Source organism: Crocuta crocuta, unplaced genomic scaffold, assembly GCF_008692635.1.
Source record: "Crocuta crocuta isolate KB4526 unplaced genomic scaffold, BGI_CrCroc_1.0 scaffold139, whole genome shotgun sequence".
NCBI classification, from domain to species: Eukaryota; Metazoa; Chordata; class Mammalia; order Carnivora; family Hyaenidae; genus Crocuta; species Crocuta crocuta.
Window position 1 is genome coordinate 8,133,973 of NW_027533258.1, and position 23,548 is coordinate 8,157,520.

Here is a 23,548-nt window from a genome sequence, read left to right on the forward strand (position 1 = left end):
TGGTGCGGTCAAGGGAGAGAACAAGAGGTGTTCCCGGGGTTGGGGGGCTGGAGCTGGGGAGCCCGAGTGAGTCGCCTTCCGGGCACTGGTAGGTAAGATCCAGGAAGGCTTCATGGGGAAGGAGGTCTGGCAGGAGTGAGTGAGAGATTCCAGCCACTGCGGTGTGGACTGTTGCTGCAAAGCTGACCCCATCCAGCCACTCGCCCTGAGCCGAGAGGCCAGAGCAAGGGGCCTGGGGAACCTTTGCATGTAAATGACTCAAGCCCGATTTAGAAAGTTCCTCTGAGGGGCTCAAAGAACTATGTGAAAGGTGATTTCTTTTCTTTTTTAATGTTTACTTATTTGAGAGAGAGAGAGTGGGGCAGGGGCAGAGAGAGAAGGGGACAGAGATCTGGAGTGGGCTGTGATGTCACCGCACAGAGCCCGACGCGGGGCTCGAACTCCCGAACCGCGGGATCGTGATCTGAGTCGAAGTCGGACGCCCAACCGACGGAGCCCCCCAGGCGCCCCCAAAGGTGATTTCTAACAAGAGCAGCTTGAGTACACACACGAAGAGGTCTGGCAAGACCTCTGACGAGTGGGTCCCGTTCCCTGAGAGATCCGGACACGGAGGAGTAGAAGGAAGAAAGGCGTATCCCGCCGGGCAGTCTGGCTTCTTGCTGGGAAAAGCTGGAGGTGAGCCTTACATGCTTGAGCCCCCTTCGTACACGGGGGTCTCAGCAGAGCGGCTCCTGGGAGGCAGGGATGTTCGGACCCGGGCCGGGAAGTAACCACACGGCCGTCCTGTGAGCCGGGCATGGCTTTGCCTTTGGGATGCTTTGAGGTGTTGCAAAGCAGGACTTGGGGAAGCCCTGGCGCCCCGCTGAGCTTTCCCTCAGCCGGCAAAGGGCTTTGATGCCGCTGTGTCCATGTGCGTGGATTCCGGAGCTCAGGACTCCCTGTGGAAGCCCATTGCCTGTGCGGCCAACGACGGGTGGCTAGAGGTCAGACTCACAGCGCCTGGAACCGAGAGAGGGAATATACGTCTTACAGACAGCGGTTAGAGCTGTCAACACAGAGCCCGACGCGGGGCTCGAACCCACGAGCCGCGAGATCACGACCTGAGCCAAAGTCGGACGCTCAAACGCCCGAGCCCCCCAGGCGCCCCTGCAGAGAACCCGAGAATGGCTTGTTTGTGGCCCTTTATTGGGGACACCCTTCACCCACATAAGCTTTGTCAGACTTTTTCCTTTCCTTTGCTGTGTAAATATAGTGTCTACCGCACATGTGCCATCAGGCTTATGAAATCCATTTTACCTTCAGCAGCGCAGGACCTTCCACGATGCACATCTATGTCTTCTTGTAGCTGAGGGATATTTTTGTTCCTTTCCCGCTTACCAACCATGGCTTATCGTCTCTTTTCTCCAGGAGCACGTAGCTCTGTTCAAGCCTGTATCTTGGCTTACTCTTTGCCCCTCTGTTTTCATTTTTCCCCATTTCCTTTGCATTCCAGGAAAAATTCTTAACATTGGCTTTGTATATAACCAATTCTTTTTTTTTTTTCCTTTTCGCAAGAGTAATTCCATATTTTGTTGCAACCCATGTGGATGTTCCTCTGTCGCTACCTCGTAAATTTCCCTGCCATTTTGTTAATTTCCTGTCCCCTTTTTATAGCCTTTGTTTCCGTTTTCCAACCGACTTGCTTTGCATTAGTTTGTCCTCGCCTTATGATTTTTTTTTTTTTTTTTTGCTCTTGTTTTATGGATGCTATATCTTCCTGCCTTCTGTCGAGGTTGCTAAATGGTTTCCCGGAATCTTCCGTCTGGAGACCATATGAGGTCACGATTAGAAGTCTGTGCCTCTCTGGAAGCTTCTGGAGACTGTCCATTTATTTTCTGCAGTGAAAGAAACTACAGTATCTTGTCTTCCCCCACCTCCCTGGACTCAGGGTCGAACAGCCCATTCAACGGGATCCGCGAAGAGCTGGGATTTGTTACAGGTGGGGCACCCGCATTGCTTGGACTCCCAGTCTGTCTACTTGGTTGGTGAAACGGCCCCCTCGGGTCTGTTTGGAACTAGTTTCAGCGATGATGCCAAGTTTCCGTTGATTCATCCGTCCCTCCATCCCTCCATCCAGTGTTCTGGGGATGGTGCTGAGATTAAACCCAGGGACAAGATGGACGTGGCCGTGTCCTCTTGAATCTTGCGGTCTGTTTCTCTGTCGTATGGTCTCCTCTTCCTCCTCCTCCTCCCTCCGGCCAGGTCTCCAAATCTTTCAGGGTCCACCCTCTTCCCACCCGCTTATAAATAAAACTACTTGTGAGGATTTCATTTTCCAGAACGCACTGATCCGTTGCTAGGGGCCCTTGACCTCCTCCCCAGCTCTCTTCTGTGAGTCACTCTCAGATCGCATAGAGAGGCCACCAGAGCTGGAGAGAGCGGTACTTTCACCTGTAAGAATGAAAAGGTGCTCCCTGCTAGGGGTGCAGAGCCTGACGGGCCCAGCTTCATGCTTTGTGCCTTAACCCATGGCCAGGGGAGAGAGCGCCTTTCCTGCCGTGGCTGTTCCCAGCGTTGTGTAGGAACACAAAGCAGGTGTCCAGCCAGAAGGTGTGCAGCAGACAGGACCTCTCATTGACACCCCATTGACCTGGCCGCCAGGTCCTGGACAGCTCAGGGCGCACTAGGAACAGAGCGGTTCCCGGGGACCGATGCCTCCCGGGCACACCTGGCCGTGGCCTGGCTGCTTCTGGGTGTCCTGGCTGGGTGTGTGTTTGGGGAGAGGGAACTTGCTGGAGAGTTCTTTGTGGGGGAGCCTTCAAGCGCTGCCAATCACGGCACCCGGCTCATTAGCAGTCATTGCCATGGCAACGGGCCTGCCAGAAAGTGGCTCGTTAGGCTGACAACTTCAGAGATGTTATATATAGATCTGGGTGTGGGGGGAGTGGGGGTGTGGGGCCCCGTGGATATGCCTTTCTCTGGAGCTCCTTTCGCTTCTGGGCTTGGGGTGTGAGAAGACGCAGAACGGGGGGACCTTTAAAGCGTCTGATTTTCCTGCCAGAGCAAACTGACGACCCCCCCATTACCGTCGCTTTGCTCACATCTGCAGAAGGTAAGAGTCAGGTGCTTCCCAGAAGCCTCCTGAGGGGGACTGAGTCCCGGGCTGAACTTGACGAGGGGCGGAGGCTGTGGGGGGCTGAGTGTGGGGGCCGGAGCTGCCTGGAGGCTGCTTCAGAGACCCGATCAAGTCTTTCTTAAAAGGGTCGCATTGGAAGAAGGGTCCGGGCTAGGGGGGCAGCAGCCCTTCTTTTAATAAGTAGCCATGCAGCGAAGCACTGTCTCTTTTTTTTTGATTAAACTGCGCTTATTAAAATTTTACGTTCCCAGTCTTGGTGTCGGAAGTGATGTTTTCTCTAAAGCCGCAGACCAGCCTGTTTTGAGCTCAGCCAAGCATCAGTCAGGCTCACTGAGGATGCATGTTGGAAGGCAGCTTCCCGGGCCCAAGGTTGCCTTGGCCTTTGGATCAGGGCCCCGGAATCTGTACCTTAACGCGCATTCCAGGTGACTGGCTGGTGTCCCAAGGACCGCACTTTGAGAAACACGGCTGTAGCGGGCGGGGTTAGGGGGGGGGGATTTGTTTTCTGGGTAACTTTCCTTTGCTCGCCTGCTGTTTTTTCTTCCCGGAGGAGGGCCAGTAGCCATCGTTAAGAGGACAGTTTCCTTTGCACTGTTTTAAATAAGGAGACAAGGAAGTTAGCCTGCAGCCGGGAATGTGACTGCGCGGGTGGTTTTTCTGCCCGTCTCCTGGGAAGGTATATGTTCTTTAGGACACTGTGAGACTGAGAAATGGGGGAGGAGCTGCATCCCTGGTGGGAGCCGGGAGGTCAGGTGGTCCGGGTGGAGGAAGAGCCGCCCGTGGCTAGCTGGGGACAGACGGACTGAGGGGCAGCCTGGATGTAGGTGGCCGGCCAGGCCTCTCTAGGACCAAGCTAGGATTTTGAAGTTTGGTTTAACCATTTGATCATCTGTGTGGCGTTGGATGAGTTTTTACATTTCTCTGAGTCTCCGATTCCTCATTTTAAAATGGGAAACAGTTTGTACCCAGTGGCAGGTTGAAACTGTAAAAACCAGAAATAAGTGTGTAAAGCATCTGGGCTCGTCCTTGGAGCACTATAAACATTTGGTGCATGATGAAAGTCATTATCGATGGACGGAAATGGGATCTGAGCTCCTATGTGTCTTGAGTACCAGCTAGATTAGGGCTCTGAAGTCATCTAGAAGCCCCTTGATGCTCTATCGGAAATAGAGTGAGGGGGTGTGCACAAATGACTCCATTTGGAGGGGCAGAAGATCTGTAGTTTCCTTCAGATTCTCCCAGGATGGGTTTCCATATACAGTTGACCGGGTTGTTGACTGAACAAAAGGACGAAAGGGAGGCTGAAATCCAGCCTTGCACTCAGACGGGTGGCCCATCTGGAGGAAGAGGCAGGATGTTATGATTCCCACAAAGCCATGCTGTGTGTGCATCAGGTTAAGACTTGGAGGAAACTGTTTTCACCTCTCCCCCCACCCCCTCCACTCTCACTATCTGATCTTGTTCCTTGTAGGTGGGGCCCCAATCTCTGGGCCTGTGTCACTTCCTTTGCTAGTTTCTATTCCTATGGGAAGGAGCTGCCGGGAGGGGAGAGCAGAAGCCGCAGGACTAGCGAAAGGAAGGAAAGGATTTAACTTGAAGGAAACTAATTAGAAGAGGCAGCTCGATAGAGACCATAATTATTGGGTAGTTCCTTGCTCTCCGTCCGTGTTGATGGCTCCCGGGCGGCTCTCCCAGGAGGCCCGTCCCTCCGTGGCCGCGAGCGATGAGGTAATGTGGGTGGTTCGGGCCTCCTCAACGCGGGCCTGCACGTGGGGAGTCCGACTTCTGCCTCCTCCGCAGCTTGAAAATGAGTTCTGTTTAGCTGCGAAATACACCTGACACGAAACGTATCAGGGCCGACAGTTACACACCCGCACTGTGCAGCCGTCACCACTGGCTGCTCCCAGGACGTTTGCATCACCCCAAAGCAGAAGCACTGTGCCCATCCTCCTGAGCCCCTGGCAGTCGTTAATCTGCCTCCTGTTTCTCTGGACGCCCTTCTTCGGCGCATTTCATATAAATGGAAGCATACAGTACGTGGCCTTTTGTGTCCCTGGCCTGCGGCACGTGGGTTCACCCGTGCCGTGGCGTGTACCCGCACCTCGTTCCTTTTGACGGCGGGTGTTTCTTGGGCTGGACGCAGCCCATTCTGTTGCCCCGCTCATCCGTGATGGAGCCTTGGGTGGCGTCTGCCTTCTGCCTATTGTAGATGCTGCTGCTTGTGAATGCGGATCGGCCATAAGCGTCGGGTGCCATTTTCAATTCTCCTGGGTACGAACCCAGTTGTGTCCGTTGTCTTTTGACTTCTGATGTGCTTCAGGTCACCAACAGGAGGCGCTTCTTTCTGGGAGAGCGTGCCTGTGGCTGCCACGGTGCAGGGGGGCGGTGGGTGGGGGCAGAGCACAGGGGACACAGGCAGCGCGCTGGAGGCGGGTGGGAGACGGCCTTTGCCACATGGGCCGGTTTTGGAAATAGGCTGAGTTTGGCCCTTCCTGGCTCGGAATCCGAGGTGCCGTCCCCAACAGTCACCTTCCGTAGGGTCCAGACGGGGAGGAACCTGCATTTCCCAGACGGCTGGAGCTCAGGACAGTCACGGTGCCTCTGTGGTCACGGTGTCCTCAAATGGAAGCCAAGGCTTAGTCTGATCCCAAGAGTTAGAGGAATCCCCTAGAGTCATTCTTTTTTAATGTTTGTTTATTTTTGAGGGATGGGGAGGGGCAGAGAGAGGGGGACAGGGGATCCAGAGCGGGCTCTGCACTGACGGCGGCGACCCCGATGTGGGACTCGAACTCACGGACCACGAGCTCATGACTCGAGCCAAAGTCGGACGCTTAACCGATTGATCTGCCCCTAGAGTCATTCCGAAGAGGAAAAGCACCTTGCTGCCGTGACGGGACGGGTGTCATTGTTTGCTAAGTCACGGGGACCGCGGGGGGTCAGAAGCGTGCTCCGCTCCCTCAACCAGCCCGTCTGAGGGGCGACCTGTCTCCTGCCCCCCCGCCTCCGTATTCGTCAGCCGCTTAACGCATTAGCCTCCCCGGTGGGTGTGCGTGTGCGTTTAGAATTGCACGGTCTTGGAAACCGGTCCGGGGAGAAGAGATCGTTAACGGTGACTTCGTTTCAGACGTGGTGCTGCTAGGCTGGGCCGTGGGCCCCTGAACGTCGCATCCTGGCGGGGGGGGGCGGGGGGGGTCAGAGGCCGCGTGAAGCCCGGACTCACTGCCCCTCCCGCTGGGATCCCTCCGTTACCGGGCGTTACCGGGCACCCCCTCCTTGCCGAGTGTGTTATCCTTCATCTCCATGGCACCTTCCACAACAAGGCTCGCATCTCCCTCCTCGGTTTGTGGGTATGCAGATAAAAGCAGTTGGTTGTCACGTCCCCAAGTCACGTGGCTGCTCAGGGGCTGAGTCAGGATTGAGCCCCAGGCCGGAGCGCCGTTTCCCCTTTGCTTCTAGGTCTCTCTCTGCTCTGTGCCCTATTTCAGGCCACGTCCGTCCCCGAGCCTTGCTTAATACCCTTTAACAATTGCCCATTTCCTCCCCGGGGCTGCTGGGAAAAGCACCAAACGTGGCCTTCCCATCTCGGATGCTCTAAAGTACCCAACTCGACAGAAGCAGCCCGCCGTCTTACCCTCTGGTTCTAGAATGTTCCTCTCTAAGTGAAGCCTGGTAGCCTTCTTATTCCTATATGACTCCCAGCCCCGCTCAGCCCGGGGGCACATCTCCCGTATGTGGGATATTTTATACACACACACACACACACACACACACACACACACACGTGCCTGCGCACTTGACTCCTCGTAAGGCTGTTTGCTGTGTGTTTGGACCACCTTCCAGTGTGGGAGCAGCCACAGCAGGTGTCTGGAGGCCCAGGTGTGTGCCGGACGCGCCCTGCTGGCGAGAGGGGCTCCTGGCCGCCGTCCGGCCCCTGGTAGTGTCCGGAGCCTTCTGTGCTGACTCAGAGACGCACCGCGGGTTCAGAGGTGTGGAGACAGAAGCTGGCCGCGGGGAGGCCGTGTTTGCTCAGGGCCCTGGGAGCATCTAGGATCGACTTGATGTAACGTGTACACGGTTTTGCAGCCTTAATACAGAGCAGGGTGGCCAGGGAGCCACGTGTCTGTACTGCTTGCTTTTTTTGCTGTTTAATCTTTATTTATATTTGAGAGACAGAAACACAGTGTGAGTGGGGGAGGGGCAGAGAGAGAAGGAGACAGAATCTGAAGCAGCTCCAGGCTCTGAGCTGTCAGCACAGAGCCCGACCCGGGGCTTGAACTCACAGACTACGAGATCGTGACCTGAGCCAAAGTTGGACGCATAACGGACTGAGCCCCCCAGGCGCCTCTGGACTGCTTGCTTTCAATGTGTCACCTGGTTGTTTCCTAAGCAGTCCTCATCAGTGACCCAAAGTGCCTGTGTGGGCGCGGCTGAGAGACGCCGAGGACGTTGAGGAGCAGATGAGTTGTCATCCGTCTGAAGCGGAGTCCTGGTCTGCTGAGGAATCCACAGCCTACTCTCCCCGTGTTGTTAAATCCACTTACTGCCTGGGCCGCCTGGGTGGCTTAGTCGGTTGGCTGTCCGACTTTTGCTTGGGTCATGATCTCGCGGTTCGTGGGTTCGAGCCCCGCGTCGGGCTGTGTGCTGACTGCCAGCTCAGAGCCTGGAGCCTGTTTCGGAGTCTGTGACTCCCTCTCTCTCTGACCCTCCCCTGCTCACACTGCCTCTCTCTCTCTCTCTCTCTCCCTCCTAGAAATGGATAAAACATTAAAAAAAAACTAAAAAAAAATCCATTTACTGCCTTCAGAAGGCACAGCCACCGTGTGGGCTAATTTGGACCCTCTTTCCTTATTTTTAAATGTTCCTTCGCAAACTACTTATTTTTGTCATTCGGAGGAAATTTAGATGCAAGTGAGAAGTAAGGCAGAGAGAAGAAAAATTGCCCCTAATCCTGCCTCTGTTATAACCTCTGTCTACACCTGCTTTCCCTCTCTGTTCTATGCATATTTTTATCTGATTTTTATTTTTAAAAATTTTTTTAATTTTTTAAATCTTTAATGTTTATTAATTTTTGAGAAAGAGAGAGAGAACTGCAAGAGAGGTGCAGAGAGAGAGAGAGAAAGAGAGAGAGAGAGAGAGACCTAGAATCTGAAGCAGGCTCCTGGCTTTGAGTTGTCAGCACAGAGCCTGATGTGGGGCTTGAACTCACAGATCACGAGATCATGACCTGAGCCAAAGTTAGGCACTTAACCGGCTGAGCCACGCAGATGCCCCTCTGATTTTTATTTTTATTATTTTTTTAACGTTTGTTTATTTTTGAGGAAGAGTGTCAGCGGGGGAGGGGCAGAGAAAGAGGGGGACAGAAGATTCGAAGTGCGCTCCGTGCTGTCAGCACAGAGCCCGACACGGGGCTCGAACTCACGAACTGTGAGATCATGACCTGAGTCAAAGTCGGATGCTCAACCGACCGAGCCACCCAGGCGCCCCTCTGGTTTTTATTTTTGTTAAAGAAATTTAAAAAACTTTTTAATGTTCATTTTTGAAAGAGAGAGAGAGACAGAGCACCATTGGGGGAGGGGCTGAGAGAGAGGGAGACACAGAATCCGAAACAGACTCCAGGCTCTGAGCTGTCAGCACAGAGCCCTACGTGGGGCTCGAACCCACGAACCGTGAGATCATGACCCGACCCAAAGTTGGGCACTTAACCGACTGAGCCACCCAGGCGCCCCCGTCTCTGACTCTTACATTGAAGAAGAGCACTGCTATTCGTGGCCAAACAAATTAAACCACACGTGAGTGCGCGTGACCAGAAGGGAGCCGTGGTTTGGCCCCTGAGCCCGGTTCTTTCCAGATCTCCCTGAGAGATTTGGACGCTGGACCAGAAAAGCCGAACCTCGCTCTTCATCTGTTCTCGGCGTTGTCCGAGAAGCTTTTACATCGCGCTCTGCTGAGACGTGCGTTAATTACTTCTGGAAGGTTCGCACAGCCGGCCTCGGCCCCGTCTGCTGCTGTAACTGGGCATCCTGGGGGGCCGTTCAGGCTTCGGATTCCGCGGTAGGGGTGTGCAGAGTGACGGGCACCCCGAGCAAGCGCAGGTGCAGGCCCTTGTCCCCGACAGCACCCCCGCACCGTGCCCACCGCGTGTGACCTTTTCTCTCCTCTCCGCAGAAGCCTGGAATGGTCCCCCCACCGCCGGGAGAGGAAAGCCAGATTGTCATTCTTCCGCCTGGCTGGCAGAGCTACTTGTCTCCGCAAGGTCGGCGTTACTATGTCAACACGAACACCAATGGTGAGTCCCGNCCCCCCGGGGCTTCTGTCTCCCTCTGGCATCTCCGGAAATCTGGCTGCAGGGTCTCTTGCTTTCCCCACAGTGCTGGGTGCTGGGGGTCCAGGCCCGATGGGGAGGGGGGTCATCACTGGAAACTAACAGCCAGGTTTAGCGACTGTAGGCCCATCGCGGAGCATAGAAGGTGCTCATCAGACAGAAGCTTCCAGACGGGGGTCGCGGGTGTGGCGTTGCCCTAATTTCCCTGCACCGTCTTCCCCCAAAGTATCCCACTAGCTCGCATTTCTGGGGACGCTCGTTGGGCAGTACTGGGGCTACTTGTGAGTTATTTTTTCTAATAGATGACGCAGGTCCCCTGTGCACCTCTGAGCTGAGTTAGGACCATGCCTCCCTGCACCCAGTTATGGTGGGCCTCACGGTGACTCCAGAACCGCCCGGCATGCGGGCTGCAGGCTGGGGATGCAAGAAGGCAACGGGGCAGTTTCATAGAAGTCAGTTCTAGAACAAGGTGGTGGGGGGCGGGGCAGAGCAAATGCAGCCAAAGGGCTCTGCTTCTTGACCTCCCCAGAAGGTTCGATTTGGGGCGAATCACAGGTGTGTGCCAAGGCGGGATGTGAAATGCAGTCCGTATCTTCGTGTTGGCCCAGGCTTGGTCCTTCCCCTCCCTTGTCTGCGCCCCCCTGACTTAACCGTCACCTCTTCCCACCCAGTGGGACCCTTAATTTGTCTGGATTGCAAGCCTGCGGGGCTGCAGAGATGGCAGCGGCCACTAGGAGTCGCTGGTGCGCCCACGTCCCGCCTTCCATGGGCTGGAGGGGCGTGTGCCTGTTGAAGCCGTAACTGGGGTTTCTAGGAAAGGGGAAGTAGAGCTATTTCTGGTCATTCTAATCTCAAGCTTCCTCCAAACAAACCCATGAATAGCCTTGCCCTGTGGTCCGACCTCGACAGTTCAGCGGAACTTCTATGCACGAGCTGCCGCCCAGGAGGTGCGGAAATTGCACCCACATGATCCCGAGGTCCTTGGGGTCTTGGATCAGCCACTCTGTTGCAGAGGGGCTGAGTGCGGGTGGCTGGAGAAGAGAGGCTTTGTAAAATCTGCGTTGACTTTATTGTGCTCTTGTTAAATTAGAGAGTAGTATATTCTTGGTTACGAAACTCAGTGGGTATGAAAACAAGAAAAGGTAAAACTCTGTGGGTCCCTTCCCTAAAGCTATTTATTGTGCACATCGTTGCGGGCAATCGTACCCTCTAACCCTCTATCATGGGCATGCTTATGCTTTTTAATGAATCGGAAGAACGATCCGTGTTCTAGAAGCGACTCAGGCAGCATCTTGTGGGCGTCTTTCCGCACGTGTACCCGTTAGTGGAACTCACCTTATAGCACAGCCGTGTAATCCGTGTAATCCGACGTTACAGGCGTCCGCTGCTGTTAACGTAACTCTCCCCTGTCCGTTAAGGGAGTAGTAAAATCCCATTGTACTTAACTGACCGTGTCTGGTAGCTTTTTTTCTGAGGCTCAGACGTTAGCCCGTGCCTGGGGGTCAGGGTTTCTCCGTGGGCCCGGGGATATAATGATCCCAAGAGGCTCTACGCCGAGGGCTGGCAAACTTTCTTCTGCAGAGGGCCCGGTAGTTACATGATTTTGTTCGTGTGGCTCCTGTGGTCTCTGTCACTGCGTCTCAGTGCAGTCCTTGTCACGTGTAAGCTGCCATCGATGATACCCAGAGTGTAGTGTAGCCGTGTTCCGATGAAACTTCATTTATAGACACTGAAATGTGAATGTCAAATAGCATTTCTGTGTGCCGAGCGTGATTCTTTCTCAGGCACTTAAGACGATCTTAGTTCGGGAGCTCATGGGCTGTATGATAAGGCGGGGGGGGGCCCTCGAGCTCCCGCCCCCGCTCTAAGCCCTCTGTTATGTCCCGTAGGACTGGCCCTTTGTCTCCTTGCCCAGAATCTCTGATAGGCTCGCAGTAATCCTGGCCGATGAAAGGGTTGGGGATGGGAAATGCCTTTCTTTTTTTTTTCTCTTTTTTCTTTTTTAATGCTTATTCGTTTTTGAGAGAGAGAAGGAGACAGAGTGCGAGCAGGGGAGGGGCAGAGAGAGAGGGAGACACAGAATACAAAGCAGGCTCCAGGCTCTGAGCTGTCCGCACAGAGCCTGACGCGGGGCTCGAACCCATGAACGGTGAGATCATGACCTGAGCCGAAGTCGAATGCTCAACCGACGGAGCCACCCAGGCGGTCCTTGGAAATGCCTTTCTGGTGGCACAGAGACAGTCCTGTTTGGAGGGATCGTGCAGACCCCGAACATCATAGTAAAGGTTTTCTTCTTTAGCCAAAGGGAGCAAGGAGCCCCGCTAGCTTTCTGAGACTGGCTGCTGGGCTGCCGATGAAGGTTTTGGATCTGATCGCTCTTCCGTAGGGAGGTCGCTATCGACGCAGTCTCTTGCTCTCCTCCCGAACTCCTGACTCCCTGGAGCCATTTGACTTCGTGTCTCGTCCTGGCCGGGCCAGCCGCGTCCCCCTTTCTCCCCAGCTCCGGGGTCTCTCCTGCCACGTGACCTGGGCCGGGGCCATGGCCCTGCTCCAGCCGCCGCGCACCTTTCCCGTCCGTCTCCCTCTCCCACACGCCTGTGGCGTCCCTTAATCCTGATGCCTTCGCCGAGGGCGCTCGGGTGACCTGTCCCTGTTCTTACACCCCGTGTGAGTGTAACTCGTTCAGAGCCCGGTTTACATCTGCATTACCTTTCTCGGGCTAATCTGCTTATATTGAAATCCGTTTAGGATCTTAGGGACGGGCCCTGGCACAGCGCCGGCCGCCGGGCTGGGCTGCGGGGGTGCAGATTCGGACGGGAAGCAGCTCCACCGTCCTAGGTACCAGACTCCACGAGCATCGTGAGTGTTCGTGTTGACCCCTGGGGCTCAGGGGCAGAGGGGCGCCAGCGTTACCAGCTGTCACACCAGTCTTGGAAGAGGGGCGCTTGACTCGATTCCACACGGGGGTCACTGCACGTAAGGGCGAGACATCGAGGGACAGTCTGACCCGCTGACGATCCCATGAAGCACCTGGAGGCGCCGGGATGTGGCCCCGTGGGCAACAGAAAGCTATAGAAGGAATCAAAGCAGAGGCCTGAAGAGATCGGAATAGCGTGGAGGACCCACTTGCGGGCAGAGGGAAGGCTCCGGGACGGTAAGCGTGGGCCCGCGCAAACTAAATCAGAACAGAAGGGATGAGGTCAGCTTCACGTCCACAGCTGTGGCTGAAGGAGGAGGTGGAATCCGTCCGACAGGTTGCAGCAGCTCAGGGAAAGGAGACTCCTCAAGGCTCCTCTGGGCGCTCTGCCTCGTGTGATGGAGCCGTGCGGCGAGAATGCGGGATGCGAAGGAGGGACTGGTTTGGAGGAGAGAAGACAAGTCCGTGTCGCGTGTAGGATCCTTGGAGAGGTGGCCAGCCTGTGTTTGGATGGACGCGCTGTGACACGGGGGGACCCCCAGGGCCAGAAATGAGGGTACGGAGGGCCATGTGGGTGCCTGGCTTGGCGAGCAGAGGGCAGGATGGATTTCACTTCTTCTCGCCCCTTTGCCTGGTGCCATTGCGCAGTGACCAACGTGTACGACCTCAGAGGGCAGCCCAGAATTCTTACTTCCTCGTGAGCAGAGAAACGAAGCCGTGAAATGCAGGAGGTCACCCAGGGCGGACCTCTAACAGAGACCCCTGCAGGGAAACCTGGAAAGGAGGGGTGAGGGAGACTGAAATAATTGTCAGAGGTAGGAAGAACCAGAAGTAAGGCAATATCATGAAGGGCACAGGAGAAAAGATGGTTAAGAAGGACATTCAGATACCGACTGAAACGTAGATCATTTTGGTAGAGGTGACACTTTATTTTATATTTTTAATGTTTGTTTATTTTTGAGACAGGGCTGCAGAGAGAGTGAGACACAGAATCAGAAGCAGGCTCCAGGGTCTGAGCCCGATGCAGGGCTCGAACCCACGAACCGTGAGATCATGACCTGAGCCAAAGTCGCATGCTTAACTGACTGAGCCACCCAGGTGCCCCTAGAAGCGATACTTTAAATCATTGGGGGAAGCAGAGATCATCTCGTAAATAGTGTTGGGCCAGATGGCTAATAGGAAATCCAAGGGGTAAGTTTTCCTATAAACCCGGCAAGGCCATCCCAGCGTGCTTTAAGAGACTGTGGAAAGTCCCTATCTCCCCATGGCTACATCTCTCCAGAGTGTTCCGTAGGCAGGGTGGCCCTGAGCTCGGGCCCCGGGAATCCCGGGGGTTTGGCTGGTATCAGGATGTGGCTTGTGCTACGCTGTTTTGGAAAATGCTGCGTTTCCACCCAAAGCTGACTCTTGCCCAAAAAGTGGGGTTGTGTTTCGTTTCTGCGTATTGAGCTATAATCAACAGCCTCTCCTTTTTAGGGACCTAAGCCAGAGTGAAGGGGGACCTCTTGTTTGTGTAACAGGTGCATTTCAGGAGATGCAGTGCAGTGCTGTTTGGTTCCGTATATCATAGGAAGACCGGACAGGCACATTTGATCACTTAGCAGTGATATGCTATAGGCGCTCAGGCCCCCTTTGTGGAGAGATGCTGACTTTTTAGATATTGTTTAGGGCATATTTTACCATTTGGACATTGAAGGGGTATTTCAAGCCTGTAATGAAGGCAGAAATTCTTTTTGTTCAATGTATGAGTCAGTATCATGTATTAATCTTTGTACACTTAAAACATTTATTTAATGTTTTAATTTATTTCTGAGAGAGAGAGAGACAAAGCATGAGTGGGGGAGGGGCAGAGAGAGAGGGAGACACAGAATCGGAAGCAGGCTCCAGGCCCTGAGCTGTCAGCACAGAGCATGACGTGGGGCTTGAAACTCGTGAACTGCGAGATCATGACCTGAGCCGAAGCCGAACCCTCAAGCAACTGAGCCACCCAGGCGCCCTGGTTTTTGCACACTCGAAGTCTGATAGCTTCATTTATTTCTGTTTTTTCACTTCTAAAGAAACAAGATCATTTGAGGGGGATGTCTTAGCTCTGTTTCCCTAGAAAGCAGAGCCTGAGGCAAGGATTAAGTATTAACACTTTATTTAATGTATAAGCCCAGAGCGGTGAGGGTGGGTGAGAGAGAGAAGAGAGGCAAAGGAAGAAGACCCATGACCCTGGCTGGTGTCGACAGTGAAATGCAGAGAGATCCAACAGGTCTGTTGAGATCACATCCGCCAGGTGTGTCTACTTCTCTGGAAGTGTTTCAGGGAGGAGTCATGCCTTTGAGTAGTGCAGGGGAGAGGTGTTTTATCTGCTCACCTCCCTCTCATCTCCCGTTTTCCACTGGGCAACTTCCTCCCCTGGAGAGCTGTTTCCGTCACACTTTTGGGCTGTATCATCTGAGAGCCCCAGGAAAGACGGATTCCAGCCCCACAGAGTGACCCTTCATCCAAGCCCCAGGGGGGTGGTCAGTGGAGCGTGGGTGAGATAGCAGTCAAAAGAGGAGGCGGTTGGTGGAAACGTGAGGAAGAGCCCAGTGTCTGTCTGTGCCCAAACACAGGGCCCCCCGTAGTGCCGAGTGCTGTGGTTATATCTAACTCTCGTGTCAGATGGTGACGAGTCAAATGTTCGTAGAGCTTCGGTGGCCAGTGACATCTACTCCACAAGTCATCCTAGGGCGATCCTTCCAGATCATCCCACACAGGGCTTGGCTAACTATGACCCTTCGGCCAAATTCAGCCTGCAGCCTCTTTTTGTAAATAAAGTTTTATTGAACACGGCCATGCTCTTTTGGGCGCTAGAGTGGCAGAGTTCAGTGGAGACACCGTGTGGTCACAAAGCCGAAAATACTCTCTGGCCTTAAAAGAAAAAGGGTGATGATCCCCGATCTAATGAATAGAGCTCATTCATTCAAAACACGAGTAAGTGGAATCCCCCCCACCCCCCACGTACAGGAACTTGATCAAAGTTACCTGGCCATTCAGGGGCGCCTGGGTGGCTCAGCTAAGCGACCGACTCCGGCTCAGGTCATGACCTCATGGTTCGTGAGTTCGAGCCCCGCATGGGGCTCTGTGCTGACAGCTCAGAGCCTGGAGCTGCTTCAGATTCTGTGTCTCCCTCTCTCTGCCCCTCCCCCCCACACACTGTGTCTCTCCCTTTCTTTCTCTCTCAAAAAAAAAAAAAATACATTTTTTTTTTTTGGCGTGAAACAAATTTTTTAAACAGTTATTTGGCCATTCGTAGGGCAGGCTATGCCCGCATCCTATCTTAATCCTTTTTTTTGTTTCATTGCCTCAGTTCAGTATTCCGGAGGATGGGCATAGGGGGTGGGGACTTAATTTACAGCAAGGATAACGTAAATCATGCAAACAAAAATCTGAAACATTTATTTTTAAGGAAAACTCAGCTGTCTTCTTGGAGCCCCAACCGAAGCCCAGGGGAGCTGGGAACTGTTTTACCCTTTTGATAAAGTTTCCCGATGTATAAGTGTTTTATTATGCTTTTTAGTGAGGCTTGGAGGATCATCCCAGGTTTTGAGCCTTTTGGATTCATTTGCCAAATGGCTGGTAGTTTTCTTGATTTCTTGTTTTAATTTTTCTTTAAATGAGTAGATTTCCATTTAACTTTATTACACCGGGAGCTAATGTGAGTTTCTGGAAAAGTTTTCCAGTAGAACACTTTGCAAAGCATTGTTTGAGCTCTTCTCTGTTACAAATAATTGGATACTTTTCTCTGCAGATAGAACACTCCTGATAATTCCCTGTTAATAACGGTTGCCCCGAGAAAGTTCTGCACTTAGAAACCTCTCTCTGTTTTCTTCTGTCCATCTGTGTTGAACAAATGTGAGACGAGAAAGATGCCTTTGTTTGGTGCATTTAGTTGACTGAGGTGTGTGTGTGTGTGTTCATACATGTTTATTTTGGCTTTATTATTTTTAATAGACCCTTCACGCAAAGCTGTTAGATCTTAGCACTTACTATTAATCTGTTTCTGCGTGGGTTTTGTTTTTCCTCGCAGAGAATCCATTTTAATTTGTAGCGTTAAGGTAACACTTAGGTGCACAACACGTTCCTCAAATCTCAGCAGTTTTAAAGAGCGGTAAATTCTTGGAACTTTGGCAAATGCCGAGTGGGTTGGAGTTATGCACACTGCTGGTGTGTGGAAGACCCGTAAGAAATCAAGACAAAGGAGACGAAAGGCATTTTATGGTTTGCTATGTTGTAGGAAGTTGAGTTACTGTGGAAAAGGCGGCTTATTGGTCAAGAGTGTAAGAACTGTCCTCATTGGCTGTTGGGGGAGCTTATATTGGTCAAGAGTGAAAGAACTGTCCTCATTGGCTGTGGGGGGGGGTCATATTGGTCTAGAGTGAAAGAACTGTCCTCATTGGCTGTTGGGGGGGTCATATTGGTNTTTAGTCAAAAGTTTAAGAACTGCCCTCATTGGCTGTGGGGGGGGTCATATTGGTCAAGAGTGAAAGAACTGTCCTTATTGGCTGTGTGGGGAGGTCATATTGGTCAAGAGTGTAAGAACTGTCCTCATTGGCTGTGGGGGGGGGTCATATTGGTCAAGAGTGAAAGAACTGTCCTCATTGGCTGTTAGGGGGGCTCATATTGGTCAAGAGTGTAAAAACTGTCCTCATTGGCTGTTGAGGGGGCTCACAGATTAGCCCCGAATTGTCCAGATACTGAAATGAAACAGAAAGGAATGCGTGAGGGACGCCTGGGTGGCTCAGCTGGTTGAGTGCCCACCTTCGGCTCAGGTCATGCTCTCAGGGTTCATGAGTTCGAGCCGCACGTCCGTCTCACTGCAGTCAGTGCGGAGCCCACTTTGGATCCTATGTGCCTCCCCCCCTTTGCCCCCGCCCCTCCCCTGCCCCCACTCTCAAAAATAAACAAACATGAAAAAAAATGGAATGTGTGTGAGATGACCCAGCAATTCCACTCCTACATTCATACCCAGAAGGGTTGAAAACAGGCACACACGGAAACCTACACGTGAGTGTTCATGATGGCGGTCTTCATAGCGGCCAGAAACCACCAAAATGTCTGTCACAACGATGAATGGATAAACAAAATGAGCTGTGTCCTTACAACGGGGTCTTCCTCAGGCGTCGGCAGGAATGAAATACTTGTAGACACGTGCTACAACGCGGATGAACCTTGAAAACCTCATGCTAAGTGCAGGGAGCCGATAAGAAGAAGCGTATACCTATGATTCCATTTACAAGAGACCCAGGATAGTCCATGTGTAGATACAGAAAGTAGGTGAGGGGCTTCCCAGGATGGGGGGAGGGGAGAATTAGAGACTTCAGATGGGTATGAGGGTTAGATGGTGAACGTGTTCCAAAGTTAGACAGTTGGTACTATCTACACAGTTCTGTGAATATACTAAAAACTACTCTGTTACGTGTTTTTAGAGAGAATTTTATGGCGTATAAATTAACAATAACAAGAGGCATATGATGTCTTGAATGGAAGTTCCTTCTGCCTGATTCCCAAACTTTGGGGGGCATCAGAAACACCTAAGGCGTTTGTTTAAAAATACCATAAACATTTAAAAGAAATTTAAAAAAACAGAGGGCCGCCTGGGTGGCTCAGTCGGTTAAGCGTCCAACTTTAGCTCAGGTCATGATCTCACGGTTCTGGAGTTCGACCCCACGTCGGGCTCTGTGCTGACAGCTCAGAGCCTGGAGCTGCTTTGGATTCTATGCCTCCCTCTCCCTCCGCCCCTCCTCTGCTCACACTCTGGCTCTCTCTCTTCAAAAATAAATAAACGTTAAAAGAATACCCATATGCAGGCAGGTCCCACCACAGACCCACTGAATCAGAATCTTAAATTGAGTAAAAATGTCTGCTTTATATTGTTAAGCTCTTTGTAATAGTTCCACCCACTTTTGACTTGGAAGAGGACAGTAAAACTGATGAAGCCACCGTCAGGAGATCACATAGCATGAGGTTGACGAGTACGTTTAAATCCAATTTTCTTTTACGGAGATACAGTGGGAAAAAGACAATTTTCTTCAAACAAGGAAACACGTATTTTAGTACCAAGGTTAAAGGTTGTATAACTTAAGCTACTGTAGTTAACGTGGAATCTCCGAGAAGTGCCACTTCCAAACAGATCACTCAGTTTTATGCCGACAAGTTACAGACTGAGTATAAACCTGTCAAGAAAGACCCTTCAACCCGGCTAACGTTTATATTCTTTAGTGTTGTCAAGGTAACGGACTTGTGGATACCTTCCAGTTCTTTATTCTGATCCTTCTAACCAGGATGAGTGGCAGATCTTTTAATTTCAGAGCTTTTGAGTCAAAAGTTCAAAATTTCTTTTTTAATCTCAGCATTTCCGCCATTGGGGAAAAAAAAACACTGAACTCTCGTTTCGACTTGGCTTCTAGCTACAGTTAAGTTGGAGCATTTGGGGGCTTAGGTGGTTTTCATTTTCCCATCCTGTATAGCCCTCTGACCTCTGGATCAAACGAACACCATCCTTGGCTTCAGGGAACCTACGAGTCTAGTGAAATCGTTCAAGCCTTTGATGGAGCAAGAAGTCGTAAGGTGTTCACTTGCGTATTGCTCTTCTCTGGAGGTTTTTAGGCGGGGGCTTCCTAACTTGCCTCAGCTTTGGTTAGGAAGCGAGTGCCCGTGTCGAGTCACCGACCCCTCATCACGCATCATGCAGCACCCCGTGACCCTGTGAGCAGAGTTTGGTGGCATCTGATGGCATGGAATGGTTCAGCCATCCCTCTTTGGTCAACCCAACTGTATCAGGTGGCAGAATGTCCACCAGTTATTAGCTTGACCAATATTCATTCATTAAAGGACAAAAAAAAAGAGTACAGTACGGCTCTGAGTTGCATACCCATAGGAAACGATATTTGTTTGGCTTGAACTCTTTAAAAAAAAAAACGGTGCTCAACCACGATGGCTAAATTTCTAGGGCGGCGGCATCAGGGTGCCTCTGCACGTGTTGGTAGGAGACCTGATGGTCACGGTGGGGTTGGGACTTCCAGATGCTGCCAAACTGAACTGAAAAGATGTCGGTGTGATGGGTCATGTGCTACATTGTCTTCAGACCAGAGACCATCCCCAGAAGCATCTTACTCTGTGTACATAGTGCTTTAAGATGTTCAGTGACTTGACAGCATTGACAAATTGGGACATTTTCCATGAGCATCCGGTGACTTGTCTTCTCTTGAAGAATCATGGGGTGCGGCCACATCGGACCCACCTTCCTGCCCGAACATAACCCCGGTGGAGCTGAGAAGGTTGCCGCTCCCCCTCATTTTCCTTACACTCAGCTGCGTGTGTGCATCTTGTGTGTCCGCTTCCTATGGGTGCCGGAGTTTGGACCCGTGTTCAGACCGAGCCTCGTGGTTTTGCACCAAGTAATGGAGAAGAGAGGTGACCTTAGACGCCACACCAGGAGGATATTTCATAAATGGCTCTTGGAAATCGGAGATTGAGAAACGGGACCAGGTAAGAGAATCAAGAATCCAGGGACTGAGGCACTTGGGCAGCTCAGTCAGTTGAGCGTCCGACTCTTGGTTTTGGCTCAGGGCGTGATTCCAGGGTTGTGGGATCGAGTCCCGCATTGGGCTCCCGCTTGAGCCTGCTCGCGCTTCCCTCTCTCCCTCTGCCTCTCTCTCTAAAATAAAAAATAAAAACAGCTCTTAAAAAAAAAAGAGAGAGAATCCAGCGAGAAATGACTGGTATAAATGTAGTTACGAAGCGTCTATTTCAGCAGGGACCTTCTGGCTCATCTCTTGCTCAGCCTTTTACCTGGAGGGTTGTCCATGCACCTGACCATTAGTGCAGGAAGACTTGCCGCCTTTCTGGGGCTGGTGTCAAGCCTGGGGGTGTGTACCGGGGCTGGGGGAAGTGTGGCTGCAGCAGGAAGTTGAGGTCCACATGGAAAGGCAGTCTGGACAGTGGAAAAGAGGTAGCTGCTTACACAGGGAGAGTCCGCAGAGTCTGAACTCGTGGCAAAAATGGAAAGGATTTGTAGGTTGAGTGAGTGGGCGGGCGCCGCGTGAGCTGATTATGAAGCAACACGTGTTTGTTAACGCCTTCTCTGTGCTCAGCTCTCATCATCCACTTGGATGGCTTCTCGCGGGGGAGGGCGGTGTGCACGGACACCGTGCAGACGGCTACATGGCTGCAAAGCCCGAATGCTCCCTTGAAGTCGAGAGGTGATTATTGTTAAATGGGTCTTTTCCTTGTGGCTTGGAGACTCAGGTTTTCTCTCCAGCTCGCCTAGACCTCTCTGGAGGTCCCTTCCTTCTCTAAGAGTCTCTGAAACCAAAGTCTTAACGCTCACCGCGCCCCTCACCCGGCGCCGTCTGGGAAATGCGCCTCCGTCTGTTTCCCGATGATCGGATCCTTCTTATCGGAGGGAGATCTCGGAGTGGGGTAACAGCATTTTTGTAATTTCAGCCCCAGTCGGATCCCAGAGCAGGCAGGGCTCATCCAAGAGGCGTGGGCGGAGCACAGGGTGAAGAGTTAGTCACACAAGACGTGTTTACTGCACGGGGCTTGCCGGGAACAGCATGCGGGGTGTGCGCAGGGGCACGGACACCTTGCACTGGAAGGATCCTGTCCTTCGAAAGCCGTGCTTAATGCCTGTCCACGCCCCAAGGATACCCTCAGCCCAAGAAGAAATAGCTCCTGTAATGGGGGAGAGGGGAACTGATCTCACAGTGGAATAGGGAGGAGCTATGGGATCACTATGCCAGGGTGGAGGAGGGGGAGAGTCCTGGCTCTCGCCCCCACCCCCGAAGTTAACCCTTCAGTGGCCATTGTGGGGACCTCGTAGGGGTTCCTGGTGCCCGGGGGTGCTCGGGTTAGAGAAGTCAGAGCGGAAGCAGTTTGCTCGCTGGCGTGTTCCCAGCCAGCCTGACCGTGCACACGTGCTCTGATCGGAGGCCACCTGGGATCCGCGCCAGAGTTGGGGCTCAGCTGTCCCCCGGTCCCTGGCGGTCGGTGTCCTTGCTGCCCCCCAGGCCTGCCACAGACACAGACCCTCAGCTGCCGAGCCCCAGTCTCTTCCGTATTTTGTGGGTCTAGACTTTCTTGCCCTGGACTTCTGTCCCAGGCTTCCGTGGTCCCCAGCCAGGCCCCCAGCCCCCGGCCCCTTGCTTCCTGATAGGGCTTGCTCTCTGCACCCCTGCAAAAGATGTTGAAATCCTAACCCCCAGGGGCCGTGGACGTGACCTTGGATAGAAGATCTTCATGGACGCTCAAATTAAGATGAAGTCGTCCTGGAACACAGAGAGCCCGATCCAATCTGCGGGGCTCTTTACAAAAAGGAGAATTTGGGGCACAGTGACAAACACACGTGGGGTTGTGGGGGGGTGGAGGAGAGGATGTGAAGACCCAGGTGACAGACGCTGGAACGGACTCTCCGTCACAGCCCTCAGAAGGAACCAGCCCCATCGGACCTGAATCTCCAGCTCCTGGCCCCCAAAACTGGGACGCAGCACTTTTCGGTTGTTGAAGCCCCCTGGTGGGTCGGGGTTTGTGGGAAACCCCAGAAAACCCCAGCGCTTTTCCTAGGCCGCTGCATGGCAGGCCACCATGGTCCCTTCGGGCACCGTGAAGTCAGACGGGTGGCGGTGTGCCTCCGGAAGGCCTTGCAGGAGATGTTACCTGTCCCCTGCGTCTCGGACGCCTGGCCCTCAGGTCACGTGGCCCTCCTTCCTTCCGCATCCCCAGCGTGTCCGGTAACCCAGGGCGTGGGCTCTGGCTGAGCATAATTGCCTGGGTCCCAGAATGCTGGCAGTGCCCGGCGAGGGGTGTGCAGAACGGCTCTGCCCCTTCCTGCCCCGGTCTGTCCTTCAGGCACCCCCAGCGTCCTGAATGCTCAGTTCCCTGTGATGGCAAGAGCGGGTCGGGCTGGTTTCAAGCTCTGGATTCCCCCAGAGGGACGGACCTGGTGGCCGTGCAGACGGCCCCGTTGCCACTTTTCTTCTGTCCCTGGTTCCTGCAAGTTGGGGTGGCCCCCTCGCCCCCCTGGCACACCTTTGCCTCCCGGAGCTGGGGGAGGTGGTTGGTCCACGGTGGTTCTTTCCCAGCGAGGGATCCGGGAGGACTTAGACTTTATCCCTTGACTTTTCTGTGTTTTCCGACGTTTCCTCCGGGGACCAGTGTTACTTTTTTTTTTTTTTTAATGTTTTATTTATTTCTAGGAGAGAGAGAGACAGCGCGAGCAGGGGAGGGTCAGAGAGAGAGGGAGACACAGAATCTGAAGCAGGCTCCAGGCTCTGAGCTGTCAGCACAGAGCCTGACACGGGGCTCGAACCCACGAACCGCGAGATCATGATCTGAGCCGAAGTCGGACACTCAACCGACTAAGCCACCCAGGCGCCCCCAGTGTTAACTTTTATAAGCAGGATAAAAGTTATTCCTCGGAGGTGCAGGCGAGGACGGGAGCTGAGCGCCCCAGCTCTGTCTCTGAGTTCCCAATCTCCAGACCGCGGGCACCATCCTGGGTTCCTGCATATCCGCTCTCTCTCAGATGCTGCTCGTTTTCCCACTGGAGTCTCTTGGGGCATTTTGGGCACCGCTAAGCTTTGGGGTTTCTTTTAGGGCCGAGGTGCCCAGCTGGGAGCCCGAGAGAATTCTCCTGGTCTCGTTTATCGGGGGGTGAGGAGCACCCTTGGGAGCCGGAGCAGATGGGCCGGGGAACGTTCCCACCCACCCGGCCCGGCTCTTCCCTGCAAAGCGTGCATCCCCGGGACCAGCCGTGCGAACGCCGTCTTCTTGGCTGCTGGACTCTGTAGAGATGGGGACGCGGCCCGCACGGGGACTCCGCCACAGCCCGAATGCTGGTGGTGCTGGTGGATTTCGTCTTCGCGCTCGCAGCACCTGCCCCTGTGGGGGTCACTGTTTCTGTTTTTCTGGGTCTCTCGGGCTAAATGGACTCTTTGCTGCAGTTTTTGACAGCAGCCCCTGTTTGGAGAAATACTGTCAACAGTGGGTCCTTTCATGTCAGGAGTAATTTGTGGGCTGTTTTGATGGCTGTACCTTTAAAAAACTTTTTGGGGGGAGGCGCCTGGGTGGCTCAGACGGTAAACATCTGACGCTTGATTTTGACTCCGTAAACATCTGACGCTTGATTTTGACTCCGCTCGATCTCCCGGTTCGAAAGATAAGG

At 53.2% G+C, this 23,548-nt stretch overlaps 1 protein-coding gene across 1 annotated transcript in view; it reads left to right on the plus strand.

The window, feature by feature from the left end:
- Positions 1-23,548, plus strand: part of GAS7 (growth arrest specific 7) — a 140,660-nt gene that overhangs the window by 47,110 nt on the left and 70,002 nt on the right. The window contains exon 2 of the mRNA XM_077746546.1: positions 9,281-9,401. Within this exon, the coding sequence (XP_077602672.1) occupies positions 9,281-9,401 (121 nt within the window). The remainder of the gene's footprint in view (positions 1-9,280; positions 9,402-23,548) is intronic.